Source organism: Sus scrofa, chromosome 7 (assembly GCF_000003025.6).
Source record: "Sus scrofa isolate TJ Tabasco breed Duroc chromosome 7, Sscrofa11.1, whole genome shotgun sequence".
NCBI lineage: Eukaryota > Metazoa > Chordata > Mammalia > Artiodactyla > Suidae > Sus > Sus scrofa.
Window position 1 is genome coordinate 23,211,229 of NC_010449.5, and position 17,669 is coordinate 23,228,897.

At 55.2% G+C, this 17,669-nt stretch overlaps 2 protein-coding genes across 8 annotated transcripts; both read right to left on the reverse strand.

Moving 5' to 3' along the window:
• On the reverse strand, positions 578-11,067 carry PPP1R18 (protein phosphatase 1 regulatory subunit 18). Of its 6 annotated transcripts, none has more exons than XM_021097973.1 (4): positions 10,854-11,067; positions 7,486-9,114; positions 2,835-3,045; positions 578-1,466 (listed from the first exon to the last, which is right to left on the reverse strand). In XM_021097973.1, the coding sequence occupies exons 2-4, from the start codon at positions 9,085-9,087 to the stop codon at positions 1,447-1,449; spliced, it is 1,833 nt and encodes a 610-aa protein (XP_020953632.1). In that variant the 5' UTR covers positions 9,088-9,114; positions 10,854-11,067; the 3' UTR covers positions 578-1,446.
• Positions 11,077-14,278, reverse strand: NRM (nurim (nuclear envelope membrane protein)). 2 transcript variants are annotated; one of them, NM_001123151.1, is made up of 4 exons: positions 14,136-14,268; positions 13,090-13,286; positions 12,309-12,485; positions 11,712-11,993 (listed from the first exon to the last, which is right to left on the reverse strand). In NM_001123151.1, exons 1-4 carry the CDS (start codon positions 14,266-14,268, stop codon positions 11,712-11,714), a joined length of 789 nt encoding a protein of 262 aa, NP_001116623.1. The 2 variants fall into 2 exon arrangements, with proteins under 2 accessions (XP_013833047.1, NP_001116623.1); XM_013977593.2 differs by lacking the exon at positions 12,309-12,485 and having other exon boundaries at positions 11,077-11,993; positions 14,136-14,278.

Consider the following 17,669-nt stretch of genomic DNA (forward strand, 5'->3'; position numbering starts at 1 on the left):
CTGCTAGTCCTTTGAGGAACCAGGGCGAGCTCTCCCACAGCCCTTTTGATAGGTCAGTGCTGAGTTTCTGGTCCATTCCCATCATTTTCCCTTCCCACAGCCATGGCTACTTCCTTCTCAGGGCCAGTAAGAAGATGAGAGAAGCCTGGAATGAGGAACCCATACTAACCCCACCCTCACCACATGGACTTTTTTTTTTTTTTTTTTGGCCCATCTTCCCCATGTGGAAGTTCCCTGTAGTGTCAACACTGGATCCTGTAGTGTCTCCACTGTGCTGCAGAGAACTCCAGCATATGCTTTTTCTTTGCAAGCGTGCGTGTGCGTGTGCGTGTGTGTGTGTGTGTGTGTGTGTTTATGGCTGCACCCACAGCATATGGAAGTTCCCAGGCTAGGGGTTGAATCAGAGCTACAGCTGCTGGCCTACACCACAGGTCACGGCAATTCCAGATCCTTAACCCACTGAGCGAGGCCAGCGATCAAACCCGAAACCTCATGGTTCCTAGTGGGATTGTTTCCACTGCACCATGACGGGAACTCCGCATATGCTTTTTCTAAAGAAAGAGAAGTAGCGGGAGAGTCGGAGAGAGCTCCATTTTATTATGGAAAGTTAAAAAACAAACAAAAACAAAACAAAACAAAAATAGGCAATGGAGAAGGAAGGAGAAACGGGAAGAGAGTTGAGGTGCCTCATGATCCACCCCACACCCTCGCAATTCAATTCACTCGTGAACCACTAGGAGGAACAGAATTAAATAACTGGGGTGGGGGTGGGGAGGATACAGAGTTAAGGTTCCCAGCATTCCCTCTTGGGGAAAACTGAGACACAGTAATACTGAGCAAAAGTGGAGGAAGCCATACCCCACGGAGGTGACAGCAGGGGGCAGAGGAGAAGATTCCACAGGGCCCTCCGAGGAGGCGTGGCTTGTAAACCTGGGACTTTGGCAGGTGGGCGCTGGGGGCTGATGGGGTTTGTAAACCAGGTTGTGGTCCAGAGAGGAGGCAGGGGCAGTAAACAAAGGGGGCAATAACCTAAGGAACAGTAAGGAGGCCAGGCCCTCTCTGGGAATGGAGTGGAGGCCCGGACTCCCAGGGAGGTGGGTGCTTAAATCCGGAGACCCCAAGAGGGTGGGGGGAGTCTGTGAAGAGACTGTACCCTGCCCGGGAGATGGAGAGGGTGCTGCCTCCCCACCCCAGTGAGCTCTCTACTCCTCCCCAGGACATGAAGGGGGACTTTGGATCACCTCGGATGCACCAGCACATCTGCCCAGGGTGGAAACTGAGCGGTTGCCTCTGCCCCCAGAAACAGGATGAGGAAAGCGAGTTGGAAGATGTTAGTTGCCCTTCCCTGCCAGGCTCATTTTCAGGGTCTGTCTGCTCTGAATCTTCTGGGCTCCAGGATCTTCAGTTCTGGGAAGGAGGGAGGTACAGGCCTGCGTTGGAAGAGGGTCACCTCCGGCAAGACTCGTCTGTGGAGAGGAGGCAATAAGGACAGAGAATGAGTGAAGGTCTCAGTCCCCACCCACTCCCCATACTGAAGGCCAGCTGTTACATAGGAAATCACACAGTATTCTCCAAATCACAGGGCTTGTTCCTACCAGGAAGAGCACCCCTCACTCATTTAGCCTAGCTTCTGTGCCAGCCATCCTCATAACTTGTTTAATCTCACAGTGACCGCAGGAGAGTCGATGTCCAGCCATAGTTCATAGGTATGTCAGTTCCTGTCGTAGTGCAGAGGAAAGGAATCTGACTAGGAACCATGAGGTCAAGGTTGTTCCTGGCCTTGCTCAGTGGGTTAAGGATCTGGCATTGCCGTGAGCTGTGGTGTAGGTTGAAGATTCGGCTTGGATCCTGCATTGCTGTGGCTGTGGTGTAGGCAGGCAGCTGTAGCTCCGATGAGACCCCTAGCCCGGGAAACTCCATAGGCCGCGGATGTGGCCCTAAAAAGCAAAAAAACAAAAACAAAAAACAAAAAACAAAACTTAACCCTCTCAACAACTGCAGGGGGAAGGTTTTTGTTTGTTTTTGTCTTTTTAAGGCTGCATCTGCAGGATATGGAGGTTCCCAGGCTAGGGGTCGAATCTGAACTACAGCTGCCGGCCTACACCACAGTGACAGCAATGCCAGATGCGAGCCTCGCCTGTGACCTACACCACAGCTCACAGCAATGCTGGATCCTTAACCCACTGAGTGAGGCCAGGGATCGAACCTGCATCCTCACAGATCCTAATCAGATTCATTTCTGCTGAGCCACAAAAGGAACTCCCAGGAGGCAGTTTTTGTTTGTTTGTTCTTTGTTTTTGTTTTCATTTTTGGCTGCCACACCGCATACAGAGTTCCCGGGCCAGGGATCAGATCCGAGCTGCAGTCGAGACCCAACCCATAGCTGTAGCAACAGCCAGATCCTCAACCCACTGTACAGGGCCAGGGATCGAACATGCGCCCCAGCGCTCCCAAGACACCACCAAAGCCATTGTGCCACAGCGAGAACTCCAAGAGGTAGTTATTATTAACCCCATTTCACAAATAATAAACTGAGGCCAGAGGTGAGGTGATTTCCCTAAGAGACAGGATGGAAATCAAACTTAGGCCTGATCCAACACTTATGTTTTTAACCACACTATAGCGCTCAGCAAGAGTCCTGGAAATCTGGAGACCGCATGTGCGCTTCGTTTACTGGGACCTCAGTTTCCCCATCTGTTAAAGCAGCCAGTTGGGCTAGAAGCCCTGCTGAGCCCCTGGAAGCGCCAGCATTAAATCCTCCCCGTCCTCCTGGGCCGCAGTGCCCTCTCTGAACACCAGGGGGCGCCCTCGGGATGGCAGAGCCTGTTGCTCACCCACTATCAGGGCCTTGGTACGCAGCCCGCCCTGGAGCTCCCGCTGCAGCAGTAGCAGCTCCTCTTCATCCTCTTCGTCGTCGGGTTGGGCCGCTGGGGGGCTGGGGGCACTAGGGGCCTCAGGCTCAGGTCCCAGCTCCTCCAGCACCGAACTCTCGGAGGGGTACTGATACGTGGTCTCCAGGGCTGTCTCGCTGAAGGAGATCTTGAGCTGAGGGGAGAGAAAGCGGGGAGGCGAGGTCAGCCCGGAGATGACGGCAGGGCAGCGGGCGCAGGATGGGGAGTGGGGGCTGGATCTGGGCCCTCTGCTGCCTTTGGCCTCCCCAGTCACTCTGGAAACCAGTTTTCCTTTCAGTACTTGCTCTCTAATCTCAGATTTTCCTTCTTCAGCCATATCGTTTCAAAAACATTGACTTTGGCCTGAGCTTTTGGCAGGGGCCTGGGTGGCAGAAGTGAGTAACACAGGACCAAGGTTCTCACTCTTTAGAGTGTGGGAGGCAGAAAGGTAAAAAGAAATGAAAAGACGTGGAGGTTAGTCCTGTGATCAGAATTGAGTCTTTGGGGAGTTCCTATCATGGCACAGAGGAAACAAATCTGACTAGAACCCATGAGGATGTGGGTTCGATCCCTGGCCTCGCTTAGTGGGTCAGGGACTAGGCGTTGCCATGCCCTTGGTGTAGGTCGCTGTCATGGCTTGGATCCCGCGTTGCTGTGGCTGTGGTGTAGGCTGACAGCTGCAACTCCAATTCAACCCCTAGCCTGGGAACTTCCATATGCTGCAGGTGCAGCCCTTAAAAGCTGACACACAAAACAGAAACGCAAGAATCGAGTCTTTGGGCACCCTGGGAGCAATCAGGACAGCTACCTGGAGGAGGTAAGATTTGTGTCTGCTAGGCAGGAAAGTTCTGACTAGGGAGGGAGTCTTAGGCAAAAGCAAAAGACAGGCACTTTTTTTTCTTTTTTCTTTGTCTGCACCCACTGCATGTGGAAGTTCCTGGGGTAGGAATCGAACCCTTATAACAGCAACAACCCAAGCCCCTGCAGTGAAAATACCAGATCCTTGACCCACTGTGCCACAAGGGAACTCCGAGACAGACACACTGGTTTCCATACTCTCAGCCCCTTGCTGTGAAAGAAACCCAGGACCCCAGACACTAGCTCCTCCCACCCTTACTCCTCTCCTCCAGCTGGAGTGACCACGGGAAAGGGTCTCAGGTCTGAGGGGATAGGAGACTAAGAGACAAGTGCAGAGGAAATGAAACGTTCCCCCAAAACACAGGGAGAAAATGCGTCCCTGAAAGGGGAGGTGACGGGGCAGAGAGGAAAGTCCACGCAAACATGGGATGGGGGTGGAGAGGGCATGAGAGGGGACATGCAGACAGAGGCAAAGGACCAGAGGGGGAATCTGGAAGGGGCAGAAAATCCTTTGTAAACATACTGTCTCGAGAGCAGGCGAGCCCCAGCTGTTCTCACTACCTTTTTACCCTTCCCCTTTGCCCTCCTAAGAAGCTCAGGGGGAAGGGGCAGCGTGGGATTAACTCTGGGAGCCAAAGCGATTAAGGAGACCAACAGAAGGATTCCATGTGAACTGCTCAGAAAGGTCCAGATGATCTACTCAGGCTTTCTCTGGCATCTGTTTGGGAAACTCAGGGCGGGGGCCCTGCATCCCTGAATCTCTGCATGGACTTGGGTATGAAAAGAGAGAAACCAGGATGGTGGCTGGACAGATGGTTGCTAACACCAAGGTCCCCGAGGGAAGCTGGAACTCAGAGACTGTGTGTGTCACTCCTTGGATACAAACGTGGCATTGGCCCCTGTCTCACTGGGAGCAAAAGCCAGAGCCTGGTCACAGGCCAACGGGTGGCCCCAAAGTGACTTTCCCCACTCACTTCTTGGGTATCCTCCTCCACTCCAGCCACATTGGCCTGAATTCCTTCAATCCCATCAAGGGCACGCCTACCTCGGGGCCTTTGCACTGGCTGCTCCCTCTGCCTGGAACACTCTTCCTCCAAATATCCCAATGGCTCCCTCTCTCTGGATCATACTATTATAAAGTTGTCATATTTGCTCCTCCTACCTCCTGGCCCTCCAGGTTCCACTTGTCCCTGCTGTCATTTTTTTAACCACCTCCTAACCTAACCTTCCAGAGAATTTTCTTGTGCCTTCTGTCAATAGAAGTGTGGAAGTTGCTACAGTGGGTAAGGAAGGGCTCAGCCAGATGTCAGATGAGGTCTCAACAGAAGATCAACACTGGGGGAACACGGGGGAGGGGGGCAGTCCAGCCTGTACCCAGTGGGCCCCGGTCTGTGTCTGTGGAACAGCTGGCTGGCAGAATCAAGTGACAAGAACCAGGCCCCTTATATCCCAACTTCCAAAAGGAACCACTTCTACTGCTGACAGTTTTACCTAAACTTCTGGGAACCCCTTTCTGTTTCATTTTATATTGCCTTTTGGGATAACAAGCTGTGTCGTTATTGTCCATTCTGGAAAAGTCCTTTTTTTTTTTTTTTTTTTTTTTGCTCTCTGTCCCTGTGTCTCTCTCTCCCCTCACCCTGCTTCTCTCCCCCCACCCCAACTACTGACTGGGCTTCTCAGGAATGCACAGCCTGCATGGGTGTGGGGGGGGCACGGAGGGGGTGACTCACTCACTCCTCTCTCATCAGCTATATAAGGTCACAAGGGGGCTGGAGAGGGGAGGGGCTGGTCTCCCCGCCAGAGGGGCCTCTGGGGAAGGAAGGGCACCAGCTACAGCCCAACCCCTGGGCTCCAGTGGCAGGGCAGGGATTTCTCTCCCAGTGGCAGGGATACATCTGATGGAATTAGCCTGCAAATGGGAGTTATTTAGGGAAGTGGGGGGGATGCTGTGGCCCTGATCCCTTGGGTGGGGACAGGGCATGCCCATCCCTGATGAACAGGGTGCTGGCAGCGTGGTGAAGGCCTGAGGGAGGGTTGAGGGGAAGGTATCTGGGCCCAGAGAACTCTGCACTGCTTCTTCCCCACCCCCACCCCCTGAGTGGCCGCTTCCTTCTTCTCTCACCACATCCTGAGCACAGCTCTGGCAGGCCCATGGCCCTGCGTTCACCATTCAGCCCCACCAGCCTTCCGGCCCCCACCCAGGCTTCCTGTTTGGGCGACCTGCTTCCGTCTCCCCTGCTCCCTGACCTAGGTACGGTCACCCTCGCGGGTCCTGCCAGGCACTCGAGCATTCCCTGGGCTTTGGGCCCCAAATTTCATGCCTTCGTGTCTTCGTTCCTCCCCAGGGGGCACAAGCCAACCCCTACAGTAGAAAGGGACTTCTTGGAACAAGTCAGCCCAGCTGTTCCTGACCCACTTCCTGGCATCTGCAAGTCAGAGAGCTCAGGACAGACTCAGGGACCATGGCTCAGCTCGGGGCTGGGACCCTAAGCATTGTGTGAAGATGAATCGAGGTCTCACGTGTCCCCCAAGCATTGGTCCCTGTGCTTTCCCACTGATACTGAGGACACGAAAAACAAGTCTGAGGATGTCACACATGGGATCAGGACCAGGAAGGGCTCCCCAGTCTCTGGGGAGATGTGTTAGATGCAGCAAATCTCTTTCCTTGGAGATTTTCAAGCCGGAAACGGGTAGATGGGGAAGGAGTTGGGGAAGAAGAAGTCAGTCTGGCTGTTCCCAGCTTCCCTGCAGGGCCTTTCTTCCAGTTTAACCTCTGACCTTTTCTGCCGTCCTCAGCCCTCACCCCCATCCCCAACTCCCATTGTACTCCCTGCACAGTGGCTCCAAACTCACTTCTTTCTTCCGATCCCAAGAGAAGGGAGAGGCCAGGAAGGAAGAATAAAGGGGAAAACCAAGCACTGAGCCCGTTCTGGGGAGGGAGGGGAAGCCCGGGGAGGAAGGACAGCCAGGGAGGGGTGGGGGGGGATTTTGGAAGAGGAGAAGGCTTTTCTTGTCCCAAGAGAGAAGGGAGCACTGTCTGAAGCTGTGGCCCAGCTGGGGGTGTGCAACCTCGAGGTCACCCACTTCAAATGGCCTCTGTGTGTGTCTCTCCCATGGGGCAGACGTGGGGTTCAAAAGCCTTCTCTCTGCTCTTTGGCCAGTGCTGTTCCCCTCCCCTCCCCCCGAAGGACATCTCCCCTCCACTCTGCCTTGCATCCCTCTGCCTTGCATCGTGAGACCTTTTTCCACTTACTCCCCACTGCCATTTCTCCCTAGAACCCCAAAGCCACCCCCTCGGCCTCCCCAGGCTTCCTACCCCAACACTCTCTCCCCTGGGAGGCTGGCAGTGCTTTTGCCCTGTGGAGCCTGCCCTCACAGGTGCCGGGCTGTGGTCTCGGTTCAAGTCTCCCACCAGATGGGCTGGATTGGGTCAGAGACTCAGGAATGGAAAGAATGGGGGGTGGGGGGTGCTCAGAGCCCGAGGGAAGGGAGAGCGAGCAGCTGGAGCACACCCTGAGAGAGACACACCCAGGACACAGGCTGGATCCTGGGGCTGGGAAATGAATGGAAAAGAAGGACTACAAGACGGAAGGGTGTGTGTACAGAGAGGAAGGGTGGTGGCACGAATTAAGAAAGAACAGACAGAAGACCGGGGTATAAAAAAAAGACAGAAAGACAGGAGTCCACAGAGAACGGACCAGTGGGCTTCTAGAAGTCTGGCTCGGCTGCTCCCTACCTGTTTGTGGTGCCTTTCAGGGGACCCCTTGGCAAGGCAGCTGCGGCTGAGGCGGAGGTAGCCCCCCAGAACCAAGATCTCCTCGGCAGTCGGGTACCGCTTCTTTCCAGCTCCGGGGACTGCAGCGTCAGCTGTGGCTGGGGTGGCTGGAGTGGCAGCAGCTGCAGGGGGCGCGGACCGTCGGGGGTTGACTGTGAAGGTGTGTCCGCTGCGGCGGGGGGCCCCCACCCCTGGCCCCGCCTTCACCCCATAGAACAGCCGGCTCATGAGGGGATCCCCAGGGGGCTGGGGGGCAGGTGGGGCTGGGGGTGGGGGAGACAGAGGGGCTGCTGGTGGGGGCCGAAGTTCCCCTGCTTCCTCTTCCTGCTGTCTAGAGCCTCCAGTCCCAGCGTCCTCTGGTGGGAGGGGGGAGGGCACTGAGCAGCGGTTCTGCAGGGCGCTCAGAGGCCTGCCCTGAGCCCCTGCCTCCTCCTTCTCCGCCTCCCCTTCTCCAGCTTCCGCACCAAGAGGCCCCAAGTGCTTCTCTGCAGACTCCGGTTTCTGACTCTGAGTCTCTGTGTCCCTAGGTGTCCGATCTCGAACCTTCCCAGAGTTCAGGGTCCATTTCCACCCTTCTGACAGCCGCAAGTCCCTCTCGCCATCCTCCACAGGGATGGGCCTCTGGTCTGCTGCCTCCACTCCTCCAGAGCTGCTGCCTGCAGCCTCCATTGTCAGGGTCTCTGGCGACCCTGTAATGTCTTCTGGGACCATCCCTGGAAGTGTCCTCTCTTCTTTCCTCCCACATTCCTCCAAGCAGTCTTTTCTTTCTTCTCCTGAGCTCAGCCTCCACTCTGATGCCTCCAGCACCAGACTCTGTTCCTGAGACTCTCCGGAGTCAGGCCTCCGTTTATGGGCGTCTGTCAGGCCCAGCTTCTCGTGGTCAGAGACCGCCGGGCTCAGTCTACTTTCCACCACCTCTTTTCTCCTGGGGCTTTGTTCTTGAGGCTCTGCAGGTCTTAGACTCCTCTCCGGAGTTTCTCCAGGGCTCAGCCTCCATTTCCGCACCTCTGACAGCCTGGAGCTCCGGTCTCCAGCCTCTCCTGGGCTCTGCCTCCAGTCCCTAGACTCCAAAGGCCTGGGGCTTGACTCTCGAGCTCCCCCTATCCCCAGCCTCCTCTCTCTGGCCTCCCTGGGACTGAGCCGCTCTTCTCTAGACTCTCTTTCCTTGGGGCTCTGATCCCTCATCTCCCCAGGGCTGGATCTCCACTCCCGGGCCTCCAAGAGCCCAGGCCGTCTTTCCGCAAGTAGCTCCTCACTCCGCTGCTGCTGCTGCTGCTGGCGCTCTTGCCGAATAAAGCGGTTCTGGTGCACTGGCCCAATGGCCTCCAGGAGGACGGCAGACTTGTCTGGGTCTGGAGGTCCAGCCTCCGTAGTCCCAGGCGCAGGGCTAGGCTCCCCAGGAGACAGACCAAGCTTGGCTCGGCGGCGCTCCAGAAGCCCCCGCTTCCAGGCTGGCATCTGGGACAGCCGTTCCCGTTCTGCCTTCTCCCGGCCACGAACGGCTGCCTCCTCCTGCCGGCGCCGGGCTAGCAGCTGTAGCTTCCAGTCCGGGATGGTGGCCATGGTCGACTTGGGGAGGGTGGGGGAGCGCTGGGGGCAGAGAACAGGAAGGAGAGGCTCCAGAAAGGCCCAGGGGGTGAGAATAGGGGTGGGCGGAGAGGAAGTGGGGGGAGAGGTGGGACTCGGAAGAGGACAGAGGAGCTGAGAGTGAGGAAGGACAGAGGGAAAGAGGGAGAAGAGGGAGGGCAGAAAAGGGGGAACACTGAGAACGCGAAGAAGGAACTAAGAGCCAGGTAGAGGGGGTGGGGGGAGGGAGTTGAGAGGAAGAGTGGAGATTCAGGGCAGAGGTAGGAGTCAGATTTGTCAGCACAGGTTAATGGGCATCAGACAGTCCCGAGGATGTGAGAAGACTGAAAAACGAAAGAAGTTGGCGCGAGGGAGGAAGAGAAAAGAGAGGCTGGGGGTGACGGGAACAGGATCCAGGCAAGGTTGCCTCACCGCTACCCAGGAGCGCTGAGAGCTGGAGGAGAGGTCAGGGAATCCCGCCGGAGAGGGGGCAGTGGGATCTGCACGGGTGTCGGGAAGGTGGGAGGGCGGAGAGTGGACGAGTCCTGGGGAGAAGGGGAAATCGGGGCAGAGGGGTGAGGGAGCTCCGCGGCTGCAGCCCGGCGAGTCTCAGCACGGGCCCCGGAGGTCCGGGCTCCCCTTCCAGCTCCGCTCGGGCCACGCCTCTCCGGCCCCCCAGCCCCCACCCCCCGCCCCGCACTCCGCCCCGAGGCGGGTCAGGGGAAATACCCTCCCCCGGGGACTTTCGGAACCCGGGCGTCAGACCTGCCAGCACATTCCCAGAACCCTGGCGTCCACCCCCACCCGGTCCCCGTACCACCGCCTGCCTCCTGCACCGGCGGTGCCCCGGGACCCAGGCATGCGAAGGACCAGCTCCACGCCTCCGGAGCCTGCCAGTCCCGTGCCCGGTATCGGCTCTCACGGAACCCCGACATAGCCGGCCATCCCCAGCCGGCTCTGGCCGCACAGACAGGCAATCTCGGCACAAAGAGGAGACAGCCCAAGGTCCGGGCCGGGGACGGGAGAAGGGACGGGAGAGAGGAGACACCCTCCCCAAGTCTGAAGCCCCTCCGTCAACTCACTCGCCGCGGGGCTCCCGGGGGCGGGGGTGCGGAGGAGCCTGGTGTCCGGAGAGAGGAGGAGAGAGGAAGAGGAGGAGAGAGGGATCGAGGGAGATCCGGAGACAGGCGGGAGGGGAGGAGGGAGGGGGAGGAGGAGGGAAAGAGGGAGCGGAGGAGGAGGAACGGAGACAGAGACCTGGGGGCCGGGCGGGGGGCGGCGACCGCTTTGTCTGAGGACAATGGGGAAGAGCGAAGGGGGCGCGGGGCGGAGCCGGACTAGGGGGCGGAGCCTCGCCCTCTTCGACCCCGCGTGGGATTGGGCTCCCGGACACCTCTTTTCCCGCCGCAAGCCCTGGCCTTTACGCTGTCTGTCCCCAGGGCCTCTCACCCGGCTCCCGCCCGGTAACCCGGGATAACCCAGGTGTCCAGACCCCCCGCCCCCAGCTCGCCGACCCAGGGCGGCGGCCCGTGACTCAGGCCCCTCGAGGGACTTGGGGAGGAAGCAGCAGCTGCTCTGAGCGGGGCCCGCCCTTCCCATCTCCTGCCGCTCCTCCCCACGCTTTTGCTTTCCCCGGCCAGCCTTTGTTAGTGTGGGGGCCGGGGCGGCCGCAGGGCTACGGGGGGCCCGTGGTGGTGGCGGTGGTGGGGCATCGGCAGGAGCTGTGCTCGGAAGCCAAAGGTTTCGGAAGCTCGCTTTCTTACCCGAGCCGCTGTCCCCACTCTTCAGCTTCAACCTGTCTCCTGCCGGGGCCCCCAAATCTGCAGCGAGGAAATTGGGGGATTTGAAGGAGGGGTGGGTCCTTTGGGAGTGGCCGCCGCCCAGCGGTCGCCAGAGGGCGCGGCGGATGCCTTGACTCGGGCTTGGCTCGCCTGTCCTTCCCAGAATCAGCCCTGCAGCTTGAGAGGCACTGGACAGACTGCATGCTACATGTAGAAAAACCAGGCTGGATTTTATTTTCTTGTAGCGCGAGTTCCTCGGGAGAGCAGGGAGCACTTAGTCACCTGAATTAAGAGCGGGAGAATCTGCCCAACTAAGTTCGAGGATAGAGCCCAAGGGCAAGGGCCTATGGAGCTGGAGAGGCCAGGCGGTGGGGCTGGCCTGCAGCTGCAAGGCCTGGAGCCTGGGGTGGGGGGGTGGGGGGCAGCCTCTATTGTCAAACTTGCAGACCTTGGTCCAGCTTCTAGGAGGTGGAGCAAGATGTGGGAAGAGAATCCCTGAGGCGCAGAGGCGAGTAACAGGGCCAGGGGATTGGTCAGGCCAGGCCCTTCTCCTTGTAAGGAGGTTGTAAACGGAGGGTCAAGCCCTAAACTATGAGGAGAAAGATAAAGTTTCCCACTCCCTCTTCCTGGCTGGTGAGAAGTGGACCTTGGCGTCCAGTAGCTGAAACTCAATTTAGGGTCTAGAGCTGGACCCAAGAAGGAGAGGCTTAAGCAGGGGAAGGGACAGGTCCTTCAGTCCTTGGATTTGGGTCTCTGGTCTGAAGCAGACAGGTCCTGGATGAGAAGGGGTTTGGAATTGGAGGGAGAGGAAGTGTAGGGCTTGGAACCAGGGTTAGCTTCTCACTCAGCCTCCCCATCCTGGGGCCGGGAGAGCAGGTGGAGTTTTCTTTGCAGCTGGGCCCGGAGGTAGCGGAGGTCTTGCTGGTCAAGTCCGTGAGCCAGGCCCAGGTAGAGGGTAAGGAGGAGAGCAAGAAGGAGGCGGTCAGTGCCCAGAGTGGGCACCACCCAGAGCACTGTCAGCAGCTCCACGCACACGGGGTGGCGCAGGTGAGAGAAGAGTCTCAGAGCTCGGGGAGACTTCAGGGCCAGGGGCTCACCCAGCCCCAGCACGTGGTAGTACACCTGGGAGAGGGAGAACGGCTTAGAAGTGGACTCAAGCCCTTGTCACAACTTGGCTGCCTCTTTCCTCCCCTTCCAGGCACCCTCCTTCTATAACTCAGGTTCAATCCAAGAACCACCCCTCTGAGACTTGGGCCCCTGAATTTTCCCCAGGTCCAGAAGAGCCATGGTTTCTGGCCTTTGGGGGGAGACTATCTTACAAGAAAGGGAGGCGAGGGAGTCAAAAGCAAGAGGAAGGAGGAGGAGGGACATCCTTGGAAGGGAAAGAGGTGTTCTGGAAAGAATCAGAGGTCTCAGGGAGGGATCTGGGAGCCTCACCTGTTTGAGGCCCATGAGTTCTGCGTAGTCAAAGACGAGAAGGATGCTGAAGATGAGGAGCCAGGAAATGACGTGGAGCACAAAGCAGAGGAGGGGCACCCAGGTGGCCCATGGCTCGGCCTGAGCCTCCCACAATACCGGGCCCCTGGGTACAGGCTCCCAGTACCGCATCACCAGCTGAAGAAGGATGAGGGGGTGGGTATCCGAGCAGCCCACTCCTGAAAGACCTAGACCCAGAGGCTGCCCCCACCCCAGGCTGACCTCCTGCTTTCCCACCTCCACTGTGAAAATTTTCGCCAAGGGGAGGGGGCTGGGTGGGATCCCAAGGATGTAAGGATGACTCCTCTCTACTCTGAGGAGTTACAGAATGGATGTGAGTAACCAGATAGGGTCACAAAGTAGCCTATGCCAAGCACCCACTGGGAAGACAGATGAGTAGCAACTGGGAAGCCTTCTTTGAAACCTAGGGAGGTGGTTGTGAAGAAAGGATGGGACTGAAGAGGAGCGAACAAGGGTATCTCAAGCAGGACAACAGGAACAAAGTTGCAAGGGTGAGAATGCACATATCGTGCTCGGGGAATGACAAGCAGTACATCCTTCTTGATAAAAAGTAGGATTTGTGCTGTGGAGGAATGGAAGCTGAGGTTACAGTCCTGAACACCTTCAGTTCTCCTCCTCAATCCACATTTTATCAGAAAACCTAAGGCCCTTGCCTTGCCAATGGACAGCATCTTTCCCACAGACTGTTTCCCTTGGGGACTTAGTTGCCAGGGCTCCATACCTGCAAGGCCAGGGCAGTGCATGCCACGTACAGTGACCTCTGAAGGACCCCAAAGTACCGGGACATCCATGCTTTCACTGTCTCAGTTGCCATGAGGCTGTGCTGCCCCACAAATAGTAGCAGGAGCCCCAGATCCCAAGCCAGAGGGACCAAGATGCTTTGGTCCTGCAGGGCAGCCAGCCAGCCCTGGCGAGCATCTAGCGGGAGTTGGAAAAACGGACACAAATCAAGAAGATGGTGGGCAACACTCCTGACCCTTATTTCATCTTAGGACCACATCCCTTAATGTTTTCAAGAGCCTAATGCTTCCTCTCTAGGCTTTGCCCACCTCACTTTTCTTTTTTGTTTTGTTTTCTTTTTAGGGCCATACCTGTGGCATACGGAAGTTCCTGGGCTAGGGGTAGCCTTGGAGCTGCACTGCAGACCTACACCATAGCCACGGCAACATCAGATCTGAGCTAGATCTGTAACCCACGCTGCAGCTTACACCACCAGAGCCTTCACCCACTGACTAAGGGATCCAACCCGCACCCTCACGGATACTATGTCAGGTTCCTAATCCACTGAGCCACAAGAGGAACTCCCCACCTCATTTTTCTTCCCTCTTGTTTCCTGTTTTTCTTCCCTGTTTCTTCCCTCTTCCCCAGACCTCCTTCAGAGGAAAAGGATTCGTGTTGGATAGTCATGAAACGCATGGCTGCAGAGGCCACCCACTGTTGGACTGCCCTTCTTGTTTCAGTTCTCCTAATACTCCCTCTTTATAACACTCTTCTCCTTAGTCCTCTTTACGAAGCACTTTCATTGGAATACTCTCTTCATCGCCCTTTCCCTCCCCCTCAGCCTCACTCTCCCGCCTCTCCAAACCGCTAATCCCTGGGTTCCCAATTTAGCCCTTTGGTCTCCACTGCAGCTCCTCGGCGGCTTTCACGGTTCCAGTTCCCTCTCCTGGACTTCCCCTGTCATTTGTCTCCAAACCCCGCCCCCGCTCCCTCGGCTCCGGCTCCACCCCCCTACCCCAGAGCTCGTCCTCGGCCCCTCCCGCTCACCCGGACCACCAGACTCCGGGATCCCTCCAAGAAGTGGCCGAAGGGAGGTAAAGCGCACGAACTCCACTCCGGTGCCAAAGGCCAGGATGAAAGATGCGAGGGCAGCAGGGACGAGGAGCAGTGCAGGGGCCATGGCGAGAAACAGAGGTGGGGAAAGGGGCGGGTTTGGGATTCCCGCGGCTGCAGGCCCCGCCCCGGACCCGCCTCCCGCCGGGGACCTCGCCCAGGAGGGCGGGGCTCCTGCGCGCGGGCGTCCGGGCTTCCGGCAGGCGCGCGCGCGGTTCTCCACCACCAGGCTGCAGGATGGATCCCCGGGAGCCTGCGATCTCCGCGTCACAGAAGGGAATGTTAGAATCCCAAGTGAGAGGTGAAAAGGGCAAGGGCTGTGCAGTCACTCACGTGGCTTGATTCCACAGCTCGGCTAGTTTTCGCATCTAAAATGAAGTCAATTCCTCTTTTGAAGGATTCTTGCAGAAACAGAGCATTATGAACCCCCTTTCCTTCAATAGCTTTGATAGAAAATAGCCAGAGTGAGAGGTCACAAAGCCTCAGTTAACACTTTAATAATGAAAGGTGAGAGAACAGAAGACTGTTGACCCAGGCTGAGAACCCACAGCTCTGAATCACCTATTATATCTTGCTGGATGAAAGAGTTACTATTTTACCACAAATTAATGCTTATTCTATAACTTACTGTTGAGTTGTTCCTCTCTGTTTGCTAAAGGCAGAGAAGTTGTCTGTACCACTGAAAGATTTGTTCTAATAATGCCAAAGGCTATTGCTTTGTAACTATGAGAGTAACAATGTTAAAGTATTTGATAGAAAATTTTATTACAGTTGTAAACCTTGTAGGTTAATTTCATCCAAGCTGTGATAATTAACTACCTATGACTTTAGCCTTCAACCTCATTAATTTGACTCCACAAGTCAGAAACCTCAAAGATATTTTGTTAAGTTTTTCCTATACTCCTGTTTGTAATTCCTACAGACTACCATTTACATCGAAAAATCAAACTCCAGGAGTTCCCGTCATGGCTCAGTGGTTAACAAATACGACTAGGAACCATGGGGTTGCAGGTTCGATCCCTGGCCTTGCTCAGTGGGTTAAGAATCCGGCGTTGCCGTGAGCTGTGGTGTAGGTCAAAGACATGGCTCGGATCCCATGTTGCCGTGGCTTTGGTGTAGGCCGGCAACTACAGCTCTGATTAGACCCCTAGCCTGGGAACTTCCATATGCCGTGGGAGCAGCCTTAGAAAAGACAAAAAATAAAATAAAATAAAAAATAAAAATCAAACTCCAGGGAGTTCCCATGGTGGCTCAGTGGGTTATGAACCCGACTAGTATCAATGAGGATGTGGGTTTGACCCCTGGCCTTGCTCAGTGAGTTAAGGATCTGGCGTTGCTGCGAGCTCTGGTGTAGGCCAGCAGCTGTAGCTCCGATTAGACCCCTAGCCTGGGAACCTCCATATGCCATGGGTGTGGCCCTAAAAAGACAAAAAAAAAAAAAAAAAAGCTGCTAGTCCTGTGGGCTCAGGGATGATGAAATTGCTGGAGAGCATCCCACAGACTAACTTCATTCTCCTCCCTCCCACTCTCCTCTGAATCAACGCTACTGTATACTGTACCAGATACCCTGTTTTCCCTTCTGATTCACTCTCTCCATCCTGCTGCCTCAGGAAGTTGTCCTGAATTGACTACATCAATGAAAATCAAAGCATTTGAGGGAAACCTCTCTGTGTAACTGTTCCCTCCTCTCCAATTTTTTGGGTTTAAAGGTGGTCACAACAGAGCTGTGGATACTGGGGTATTTCATTATTCTTTGTGATTTCTCTTTAATTTTCACTTCATTAAATAAACTCTCCAAATTATCCTAATTTGTGCCATCGTTTCCTGTTACGATCCTGAAACTTTTATACACAATGTACAAGCCGTAGGATTCATGGGAAGCATTAGAAAAGATCTTTATTCTCTAGAAATTTAAATGCGAGCAGTCCCATTAGACAGCAGGTGCTGTAAGGCACCCAGTGGACCTCAAGGACAGTTTTGCACAGTACAAGGCTTTGAGCAAATACAAGGGGACTAATATTTGTTTGGGTCCTACAGCGTGGCACACCCACAATGGCTGTACTTAATAAATATTGTGAGATTAGGAACTGGGACTTCCCTGGTGGCACAGCAGGTTAAGGATCTGGCGTGGCTGCTGTGGCTCCGGTTGCCCCAGAACTTCCAAGTGCCATGGGCGTGATGGAGGAGCCAGCACAGTGTTTGACAAAGCTCACGCTATTTCTACTACAATGAAAATTTCCGAACTTAAATATAACTTACCTGCAGTAAAGTGCACAAAACTAATCAGCATTTTTAAAAAAACTGAAATACACATACACCATGATATAACCATTTTATTTTATTTATTTATTTTTTTTATTTTATTTTTTTGTCTTTTTGCTATTTCTTTGGGCCGCTCCCACGGCATATGGAGGTTCCCGGCTAGGGGTCGAATCGGAGCTGTAGCCACTGGCCTACGCCAGAGCCACAGCAACGTGGGATCCGAGCCGCGTCTGCAACCTACACCACAGCTCACGGCAACGCCGGATCGTTAACCCACTGAGCAAGGGCAGGGACCGAACCCGCAACCTCATGGTTCCTAGTCGGATTCGTTAACCACTGCGCCACGACGGGAACTCCGATATAACCATTTTAAAGATAACAGTCCAGGAGTTCCTGTTGTGGCACAGTGGAAATGAATCAGACTAGGAACCATGAAGTTGCGGATTCAATCCCTGGCCTTGCTCAGTGGGTTAAGGATCCGGCGACGCCATGAGCTGTGGTGTAGGTTGCAGATGAGGCTCGGATCCAGCATTGCTTTAGGTTGTGGTGTAGGCCGGCGGCTACAGCTCCTATTAGACTCCTGGCCTGGGAACCTCCATATGCTGAAGGTGTGGCCCTAAAAGGACAAAAGACAAAAAATAATGATAACAGTCTAGAGGAGTTCCCATTGTGGCTCAGCAGTTAGTGAACCCGACTAACATCCATGAGGACATGAGTTCAATCCCTGGCTGTGCTCAGTGAGTTAGGGACCCGGCGTTGCTGTGAACTGCGTGTGTAGGTCGCAGATGAGGCTTGGATCCAGCATTGTTTTGGCTTGTGGGGTAGGCCTGCAGCTACAGCTCCAATTTAACCCCTAGCCTGGGGACCTCCATATGCCACTGGTGAGGTCCTAAAAGACAAAAAGGCAATAAATAAATAAATAGATAATAGTCCAGAGTCATTTAGAACATTCATAATGCATGAAATCACCACCTCTACCTACTTCCAAAACATTTTCTCTCCACCACAAAACAAAATTCCATACCAATTAGGCAGTCTCTCCTCATTTTCTTTCCCCTGTAGCCCCTGGCAACCACCACTCTACTCTCTGTCGCTATGGATTACATATTCTGTGTATTTCTTATTAAATGGAATCATATAATGTGAACTTTTGCATCTGGCTTCTTTAACTTTGCAAAATGCTTTTGAGGTTCATCCTCAAAACAC